The sequence below is a fragment of the Argentina silus genome (assembly GCF_951799395.1).
Source record: "Argentina silus genome assembly, chromosome: 1".
Lineage (NCBI taxonomy): Eukaryota > Metazoa > Chordata > Actinopteri > Argentiniformes > Argentinidae > Argentina > Argentina silus.
The window spans coordinates 19758601-19769569 of NC_139655.1; the positions used below are offsets into that span (position 1 = coordinate 19758601).

At 40.9% G+C, this 10969-nt stretch overlaps 1 protein-coding gene across 1 annotated transcript; it reads right to left on the reverse strand.

Annotated features, from left to right (window-relative positions):
- Window positions 1-5344: 5344 nt before the first annotated feature.
- On the reverse strand, window positions 5345-9787 carry cckar (cholecystokinin A receptor; the record flags this gene model as incomplete). The annotated part of the gene is made up of 5 exons (XM_083665024.1): window positions 5345-5973; window positions 6133-6260; window positions 6486-6747; window positions 8373-8624; window positions 9661-9787. 5 exons carry the CDS (start codon window positions 9785-9787, stop codon window positions 5345-5347), a joined length of 1398 nt encoding a protein of 465 aa, XP_083521150.1.
- Window positions 9788-10969: the final 1182 nt, after the last annotated feature.

The window sequence follows — 10969 nt, forward strand, 5'->3', positions numbered from 1 at the left end:
TGTCATTCACATTAATTTTATGAGCCTAGTCATTGAATTAATATGGTAGCCTTAGTACTGTATATTATAACTGTGCACACTGTCAACAAAATTGTGTCACATATCCAATGTTGAGATCATGTCGCTGTATTGGTCACCAGAAAAGTATCAAATGATATCTTGAAATCTGTCAGTAAACTGTCTTACAAGACTAGGTGTCTTCCAGTGTGTAGTTATGGTGGCACTAAACCATTGTTTTCAGAAAACAGAAAGCGCAGTGATGAGTTCAAGCCTGACACTTCCAATTCGATGTGGCCTTACCGCTAACTTAAATGTCACGAGTATCTCACCCTTTCACTGACCTGTCTGTTATGTTGATTTAGCTTGAAAGGACCCAAGGGTGGCAAAATACAGTCTGCTGCCTCACTGCTCATTGCAGGAGCTTATGTTGTCATTGGAATCTGTCCTGTTAAGTCTACATGCCATCATTGTGCCACTGCGCCATACCCACATATTGTCATATGAAGGATGTGTTGGCCTTTTTAAAAACTGTTCAGTGTACAGGTACAAACATATAAATGTTGTACTTCATATAGTGCCCAGCTTCCTCCATGTGGGACACTTCATCTAGTGAGTGCTATCAAGCTCCTCTTGGCCTCCTAGCCTTTTTATTGTCCTTTTGGTTTTCACACAGAATCAATTTAATGTATGCTGTAAACCCAATGTCTGAAAGTAGCTCCACTCATCTGTATTTATGGTGATCCATTCTCCAGTAGAAGTATAAGGCCTTTTAGATCATGTGTTTTATTGAAGATGTGTATTTCAAAACGTACAGCAATATTGTACAGGTCATGTTGTATCTCTTGGTTTAGTCTGCCTGACCACTAGTTCACCAGCCTGTGTGTGTCTGTGTGTGTGTGTGTGTGCCTGTGTGTGTCTCTCTGTGTGTGTGTGTGTGTGTGTGTGTGTGTGTGTGTGTGTCTGAGTGTGGGGCTCCTCTGTGTAGTCGTAATAATGGAACTGTGAGTGAGACTCGCTCCATTTCAAAGTGTGTACAACCGTTCATGTTCAAAACAATCAATGCTCTTTTAAAGATGGACTTTGAAATTTGTTAGGTCCTGCACCGTCTTCCGACTTGCTCCAAATATAAAAAAAAAAAAAGTGATTCTCTCATTGTTGGATACATATGGATGACGAAAAAAGGCAATACTTTAATCCTATTACAGTAGAACTGTATACACTTTGGGAAGATACTGTCTAATACTGTATGAATGTCTGCATAATGAAGTTTTTTTGGCCTCTTTCATGTATCCGTATTTACAGTCATGTCCCTTTAACAGGGAACAAAAAAAGTGCTCAATTTGTCCCCAAAAAGTTAGGGATGCCCCCCCTGCACACACATTTCATTTTTGCACCCCATTTGTCCACCATTGATGTTAACTTTATACAGTGTAATATTGATATTTTAAATTATTGGTTTAACGTTTCCCCGTCTTATTTTATGTCTAAAAAATAAGTGCATTATTGCCCATACTGCCTACCGAGGAAGTGTATTTTCAAAAGACCAGTTGCTGTCAGACTGGTAACAGTAAGGAATGGGTGCTATTGACCTGCATTTGAAAAGTTTGTAGCATCAAACAGACATGGGCTTCATCACTATCACCATGATGTGTTTTTTCTACAATGAAGAGAAAGCGACTGGCCTTTCTAAACCCTTTATTCTGTGTGATAGGTCATCAAATCTGCTTTTTGGTTTGCTCAGTGTTTTCTAATGTCAGTTTCAGCTGGGTGAGGTTTTTGGTTATCTGTAAATTTGGTTTAAGCCTTGTGCCGCCTAGAAGGCATCCTGTGTCACCTATCTCACTGCTCCTGGTTTTTATTGTGTTTACATGTTCAGTTGCCACTGGGCTCTCCTTTGCTCTGTTCATCACCAATGTCTGCTTCAGTCGGAAAAGTGGCTTTTCCGCATCTTTTAAACAGTGGAAGGGTGATGTGTATCCTCAAGCATATCACTTTGACAATCTTAGCTGGTTGGACTGTTTACATGTACTGTTGGTGTTGAACATAGAGGGTTATGGGGTGAAATCAGGAGTAGGGGCTTGGTCCTAGAATAACTACATGGTCAAGAGCATCAGTGCTCCCCTTCCTCATATTTTACTCAAAAAGGGGCATGAGCTCTTACAGGGGTGAACAATGTTACATGCCTTAGCAAGCTGTATTAACATGGGGACAGAGCTTAACAAAGCAAAATACTTGCTCATGAATTTTTGTGGCGCTTTTTGCAAATACTGTATACTTACAACTGGTTTTCATTTTTTGTTGGTCATTATGTTTGTTTTGTTCTTCCAAAAGCAGCTGTTGTTTTTTGTTTTTGTAATGAGCTCTGAACAATGTATGTATCCTCTAATATGCCAAATGTCTTTTATAATGTAGTTTTCATGCACTGCTAAAAAACAGGACAGAGTGAGAGGCAGCTTTAAATAAATGAAAAGGTGTGTGTAGCCTTCTCTGTCGCACTCAGCCTTACTTTTGACTAAGACTGTAGGCTGTCTGCACTATGGAGTGCTAACACTTCTTTCTCCCCTTTTCTCTCTCTCTTTCTGTTTCTCATCTGTGTCTATACTGTATATGTCAGTCCTACTTCATGTCTCACCCTCTCCTCTACACACAGCTCTTTATGCTTAGCTTTGCTACAGCCTCTCCTTTTCTTTCTTTCCCTCTTCTCACATGTCCTTTCATGCACTCTGTCTCCGTCTGTCACTCTCACTCTCTGTCAGTGTGTTGTTCTAGTAATGGTAAGCAAAGGTGTCAGTGTGGTAGTATACTCAGTGCTCAAAGGGTTGCTGATGGTAGAAACCTGTGCAGTTTGTAACATTTAGCAATAACGTGAAACAAGGGGACAGTTTTTGATAACATATGATAGTTTGTTTGTTTTTGTACATATTGCAGTTCCAGTTCATGCTCAATTCCATATGTCATTAAAGGAAAAAAACTAGAAAAAACTTGCAATATTGGCATACAAAAATCAAGAAATAAAAAAGTGAAATTAAATTCTGCAGCTGTGTCCATCTAATTTTCATTTTTAACATATCTTGGATGTAAGTGTGCGTCTTCCAAATTCTAACTTTATTGCTATGAATGAATTAAATGCCCCAGCTAAAAAAATATTCTTTAATTGTGACTGCAGTCAGGTGTTCACACCTTAGTAATCAGAGAATTATGGTGTGTCAAATTGAAAGGTGGATATGCAGCAGTAAACTGGTAAGTGGTGAAGGCAGGGGAGCACATGCCCCAATGAAGCTACAATTCCTGGGAGGAGTCCCGACGGAGACCTCCTACTGTAACATCAAGATAATCCCTTTGTCCTCAAGATCCTCTCCACTTAGGCCATTAAAAGCTCCAAGTCACTCTGTCTGATTCTTTAGAGGAAGCACTTACACACAAACATGTCTTTATTTGGCCAGGCAGAAGTTGATTAGGCTATATAAAATGGGTGTTTATATAATATGTGTATACATCCAGTCAGGTGGTTAAAAGCCTAATGTAATACTATTTGGTTTTTGAGGGAACCCTTTTACTTCATGGCACTTCTATGCATATGAATGAACAAAAACACTACTGGCAGACTACAAAGAACATAGTTTGAGTTACTATAATCTTTATCTGATAAAGGGTATGTACTGTAGTCTACATAGGAAAGATGGGGTAGCATTGCTAAACTATCTTCTGTATTTTGATAAGGTTTAATGCAAAGTAATGAGCTACCTTGAATATTCCATGGCATGGTCATTTTCTAATAAGACTGACAATTGGCAACTGACTAGCAAAGTGAATCTGTGATTTACTCAGTTTACTTTTGGTGAGGACAACGCACGCCTCAGTAGCAGTTCAGAGGGACTTGTTTTCCCTTCTGGGCTTCTGGGACTAGGTGTGAATAAACCAGACCCCACTGGCCCTTGGAGAAAGGAAGTCTGTTCTGTCTACACATTTCTGCCCTGTAACTCATTTGTAAGATGTTTGTGTCCATACATACACACTCATGAACTGAAAAAGTTCTCATACAGTAACAACACTACAAAGACTTTAATATCATTAGGTTTCCTATTTGGTTATGTATTCCATGCACAGAGATAATGATACTTTTGATTACAATTACAACTACTGTCCACTAAAATGATGCTACAAGGAAACAGGTAAACAAACAACACAATTGCTACATTTGTGCTGCAGTATTTACAACCAGATTCAATACAGACCAGGTGTGATTGACAGGTAGGCTTACTTGCCGGGAACTCGTCCTTTGAAAAGGGGACAGCTGTAGAATGTCCCACACCACGATAAGGCCCCCCGTGTCACCAAAGTACACATGGTACAACGATGAAAGCACACGCAGACTAGGTCAAGGACAAAAAACATGGCTGTTTGTGCACTTATGACCTGTTATAGAGCGCAAGGAAAAAAATACACAACTGCCCGGGAACATGATCAATCTATAAGTATTTACATATTTCAGCATATTTCTGTGTCACTGCCTGTAAAAGGAAGTTACAGAGGTATAGGAAGTTATAAATGCCTTTGGGGATACACAGTGTAATCATTAGCTGTTGGTGTAGCCTTTGAGTCCCCCACAAGAATGTTTCCAGAGAGAATAGTATGTTAAGGATTATGAAGTGCACATCTACAGGTATTCCACACTACGCAAAGCTAGCAGTCTCCTAGCAAGCATCGCTGGAGATCTTACAAGGCTCTAAAAGCGCTGCTTGGGCGTTGGAATTGTCTGGAAAACTTCAAACCTAGACAGCTCTGGTGCTGCTGGTTGGGATGGAGGGGGGGGGGGGACTTACATAAATGGGGACTGGGGGCAGGGGGGTTCTGGAGGTCTGTATGGAGGAAAGTAAACCACTTCTTCAGTGTAGACATAAACTACTGCACCATACCCTCTCACACAACCCGCTAAAGCAGCATAAAGGGCCATATAGTTTTAGGCACTTTAAAGGCTAAACATATCAGACACAACACAACGGTTTTATCATGTACCACTGTCTGTCTACTCACTCTGCTCACTTCAAGTCCAAATCTTCTCTCTGGAGTAAACCCTGGCTGATTTCTCCATCTCTCCATTTCACTTCATTCATCAAGTTAATATAGTCATATTAGTCCTTCTCAAGACCTCATCAAAATCAGATGCTTACTGTCTGACAGTTCTCGTCATCATTGTCCAATGTAAGCACAGGAAGGAAGTCAAAAGCAGTGATGACCCTATCAGAGATCAATGGGTTCTCAGAATGTAAAGCTAATTGGACTATGGAGGCACGCCACCCCGCCTCTATATTTGTTGTCTAGTTCTGATTGGTAGTTTGTGAAGCTAGGCCTCGGCAGACCTACGGATACTGCTGTAGGTGAAGCGTGTGCTGGCGCCACTTGACGGAGTATGCCCATTCTCCTCTCTGCTCCTCGTCCCCCCTCTCCCACCCAGTCCTCCTCCCCCTCTACTCATCACACCTCGGCCTCCCATCCCGAGCCCACTGCTGTGCTCACCCTGGGGGCACCTGCAGCAAGTGAAGGTGGCCAGTATGCCCTGGCGGAAGCGTTTGTTCATGAAGCAGTAGATGATGGGGTTGACACAGGCCGAGGTGTAGGACAGCAGGTGGATGAAGGAGATAGGGGCCCCAGAGAGGAGGCGGTCGGCTGAACGTCTGTCGAAAGCCCTCCAGGCATTGACGGCGAATACAGGGGTCCAGCACAGGAAGAAGAGAGTAACGATGACCAATAGCATACGGATCACACGTTTCTTAGCCACCAGGTTAGCTGTGGAGCCGTTGCTGCACACACGGCTCAGCCTGGATTTGGTGCTGCTGCCACCACTGTTGACACCACTGGAAGTCGTCACACTCTGATGATGTGTGAGCTCTGTCGACTTCTTCTTCTTAGTGGGCTGCAGGTAGCAACCGTCGCTTTCACCAGGTTTGATGCTGCCCGTGCTACACTGTCTCTCTGTTATAGACCACAACAGTAGACACATGAATAAAGACTTAGCCAGCGCTAGAAAACAACCACAATCACATATCAGAAAGATGAAAGGTCAGCAAATCTTAACAGCAAACTTGAAACATTGGCACTAGGGAATCATGGATTTATATGTTATATACGTACCTCTACTGGATTTCCTATTGATCATCTCAAACTTGATGCCCCTGTACAGCTCCATGGAGATGAGTCCATATGCTGTCATCATCATGATCCCTGGGACCAGGAAGAGCAGCAGTAACAGGGATACATACCTGGGACGGACAACAGGTCTATGATGTTACCATATTGGTCCAAAGCAATGAACACATTTAGTGCATTATATTTTGGGTTAGGGTTATATTTTGGCCTTATATTACTTGCATCATATACGGTAACAGATGATGAGTTCAAATACAAAAGTAAAAACTATTTTTTTTATTTAAAAAAAAAAAAAAAGAAACTTAGGCTGGCAGGAGTCATTGACATTGAGCTCTCACCAAGACTGCTGGATGACGTCGCTCGGCCAGACCAGGCGGCACATGTTGCCTGTGCTGTTGTTGACACGGATGAAGGGCACCAGGGTGCTGGAGATGGGGTAGGGCAGCATGAGCAGGAAGGACACCACCCAGGTGGCAGAGATGACCTTGGCGGCGTGGGACTTGGTCTGCCAGGTACGCGAAGTCAGGGGGTTGCAAATGGCACTGTAGCGCTCCAGAGAGATAGCCACCAGGTTGAAGGTGGACACGCTCACCGAGATACCTGAACAGAGATGGATAATGGCTGACAGTTCAGATCACATTACTTTGTTACAGATACACAGGGGATATGGATGCACACTAGCATGTCTTACTGATGGGTCTTGTGCAACTAAGTATGTTACAGTGTGTAGTTAATATGTATGTCATTGCATTACAGTGTCATAAATGTGCAATAAATATGTAATAGCTGCAACATAAGATAACTGTTAAAGATGTAATGTAATTTGTGAGTAGGATGCTTGCCAGGTTAAGGTCACAATTAAATCCTTAACTGCTTGTCAGTTTGTACTTTATGACCGTCTAGAGACAGAGGTGAGATCCACCACTTCTTGATCGTCAATGACACAATCTGTTACCGATAGAGGTTAACAATCTCACATAGTAATAATAACAATGGGACTTATAAATACATCCACATTATCGCCAGGTATGATCCTAGCAGACCAGCACATAAACAAGTTATACACAGAGACAAATTATGTAATTACAGATGCTGACATCGTCATGATCTCACTACACAGGCTAAAGAACAAACAGATCAGCCTCCAACAGCACTATGTAGGCCTATGATACACATGGTGTACAATGTTTCCAAAGGCATAACAAATTAATCCAGCAATATATATATATATATATACCTCTCCATACAGATATCCACACAAATGTGAATGAAATGTTTTGAGATAATTGAAAAAGAGCATCAGAGATTTGAATTACGATAGTAGTTCAACTCTAGCGACAGTATTTAGATGCATATCCAGATGATATCCTTCAGATAAACAGACAATAACTTTTAATGAACTTTTTCAAAAGAGAAACCTAGATTAGAGACAGAGAGTTCAAAGATTTGAACAATGAGAGTAGTTCAATCTAGCTACTCTACAGTATATGCATATACCCAATCAATACATACTGTACCCAGACAGAATTATAATAATGTGTTTACCTGTGAGATTGAGATCACATGAATGCATGAGTCATGATAGCCTTCAAGTCTTGTCTGTACATCACCAATGCTACAGCATATGTACACCAATGCTACAGATTTCTTTAGCTTTGTTTCCTTCCAAATGTAATAGCCATGGAGACTTTTCAACAACAAGCATCCTGTTTGCTCGCAGTAAATTGGTCCTTAAATCAGGGGGATGGTGGGACCAGTTTACAGCCCCAAGGAAGGAAACAAGGGAACGCAGCCATGGCCATAGCCACAGCCACAGATGACTTTATTTGGAGTCTGTTTTCACACTAGGCTCTTGGTTAGAGCCAAAATGGAGACTTCCCAAGGGATCCTGGTATCTGTTCTGAACATCCAAATCATTCAAGTCCCCTTACATTTCTTTACGTGTGATCATACCAGGTTGATGGGTTGTTGAAGATGGAATGAGTTTATGTGGTCAGAGCCTATTCAATCCCCTTACCCGACCCTTTGAAGTAACAAAAGCTTTACCAGTGTTGATGTACTGTATAAAATGTAGTTCAGACAATGTTTTTAATTGTATAGGCTATATGCAATACTACCCTAAAAAAGGTGAAGAAAGTTAGAGAGAACTAACTCAACACATCAACATTTCCAATGGAAAGACTACATCTATTACCAACAAGTATTAGGGTATGTGCTTGACTCACCCATGAAGTACATAGCCACCTTGCAGATGCCGCTGCCGAACACAAAATCCCTCATGAGATTGGGGATGAGGGTGAAGGGCATGCAGAAGAGACACAGCATCAGGTCACTGGCGGCCAGGGAGAGCAGGAACAGGTTGGTGACGGTGCGCATGCGCCGATTCCTTACCAGCACACCGATAATCAGACTGTTGCCCAACACACTGAGGAGGAAGATAAGGCTGTAGAGGAAGATACGCACCGTGTGGTTCATATCTGACAGAGGAGAGAGACAGACATGACCTGTTTTCAGTACCTGGTTTTCAGTACCTGCTTCATTACTCAAATAATTAATTTATTTAATGTTTACATAAGAAAGATTGGATAAGCAGACCTTTTTATTGTAACTCACATGGAAATTCATTTTGTTCAGGACATCACAAATGCATATTCACAGAATAACAGAGTATGTGTTAATAACACGATGACCCCTGTTTTATAAAGCTACACATTCAAGAACTCTCACTCACTGGTAAAATATCAATTCAGATTGACATTTGGGAAATTAGGTGTGCAGCAAAAAGTCACCATAAGATACATAGAATAAACATGAACAGAGCTGGAAATGGTCTAAAATAATTCTAGGTGGATGCCTCACACAATGTCTCACGGGAACTAAGGCTTGAATATAACAATCTCATATCTCCTCACTACACTGCATAAGAGCTCAACATATTATTCATAATAACTTTTGAAAATAGCATATTGCAATTGTAATTGTAAAAAGAGATTAATAGATGATTTCTAAAGACTATAAGATAAAGTAGGCCTACTAGACACTGTAGACTAACTGGACCATATTCCAAAAAGAACAACTCATAACAACTGCTGCTTGACCTGGTGTTGACGTCCAGTTCTGTCTTGATTAATCTAAAACGTATATAATATTCAGTCCTTGGGCTCCCCATCCAAAAAGGAGCGCATGGACTATCAACCGCGCGCATACGCGCGTTGACCTCGGCTTGGGAATTTCAGCTGGACGCGCACATTTCCGAAAAAATATACAGTATTTTTAATCCATGAACACAAAGCGAACACATTTTCATGTAGGCCTGCATAATGAAATGGTGGTGGAGTTTTAGACATTTATTAGGGTGCATATTATTACATGCTTAACAGGCAAAGGCACTTCACGGTACAATAATGTACCCTATATTAACTTGAGCATGTACTTGTGAGTGAATTAAGAAATTTAAGTAAGACAGAAACAAGAATACAGGACAGGTGGCAATCTTTTTCAAATTGTGCTTACCTTTTGGCTCCGGTGGCGGGTCATTTTCAGTGTCGCACTCTGAGACATTCTTTATTCCGAAGTCGCATAATATCTTATACAAATTAGTGGAGTTTAAGAGCATGTTATGCAATGTAAACGTCTCCATTTTCGACTTTCTTATGGCCGCTTTTTATATAGAAAGTGGGATTAACTAAAAAAAGACCATGACACCATGCTTAAATCTGGAATATAAAAGATGCCAAACTTGACATGATAAAAGTTACAATTGTCATGTTCCAATCTTGAGAAAACATTTCCCAAAAGACTGGAAATCTGAAGATGTCTCTTTTAAAAACGTTTAAATCACAACATTCCTGTCTGATTAAAACAAGTTAAGTTTAGCTAACAGTCAACCAGCGGAATTGACAGGACAAGAATGATTGACATCAAGCGTTCGTGCTGCATGCAGGATCTGTTGCGCTGCGATCTGTTCATTTTGAGAAATAGATCAGTAGCACATGGGTGGATAGAGAAGACTCAAATATTTGAAGAGACCCCGCCTCTTGAGTCCACATGCAAGTGCAATCTCCCCATTTTGCGTAATACAATTTAAAATAGGCATAGCCTAATGTTTTCAGTCTTCCAGTCTGCCTTTCAAGAAGAGAACATAAACACCAACAAAAGAGCATTTTGACTTTTACCTGGACAAGATAAAAAAGACCAGTATATAATAAGATTGGCCATGGCTGCCTTGAAATAAAGATTCATATCTCAATGGGCCTTACCTGCATAGATAAAAGATAAATGAATACAAAATAGATAATGCCAGCATCAATATCACACACTATTTACTGTAGCTCAGTAACTTGACATGCGAGAGATGATGATGATCTTACTGACAGTGATGCATCTGGTCTTTACCAGTTGATTAGTGCCAAATTCTCAAAATCAACAAATCAGTCAACATATTTTTCCAGCAGTTTTCTTACCCATTAAGTCTTCAAATCTTCTGTTGTCAGATAATAAAACACTTTTTTGGCTGTGAATGACTGTCATAGTAACACAGATTACACAGCACTCACTTAATCCCACTTTCCTGACATCTATGCCCATGATTATGTTGGATGCAGCGCCATAAAAATTGTGACCACCAAATGTGACCACAACATTTTCCTATCTTTGTTGCTTTATTGAGTGCATTAATTTCGGGGAATGTAGACCTTCTTCTTGGGTCATTCATCAACACAACTGTAATATATGTTGTATATGCATTGCATATGTTTCTGGACATGACAGCCTGGCAGCCTCCATGCAGCCTGACTATCAGTGCCTCATTGGAGCTCGGAAC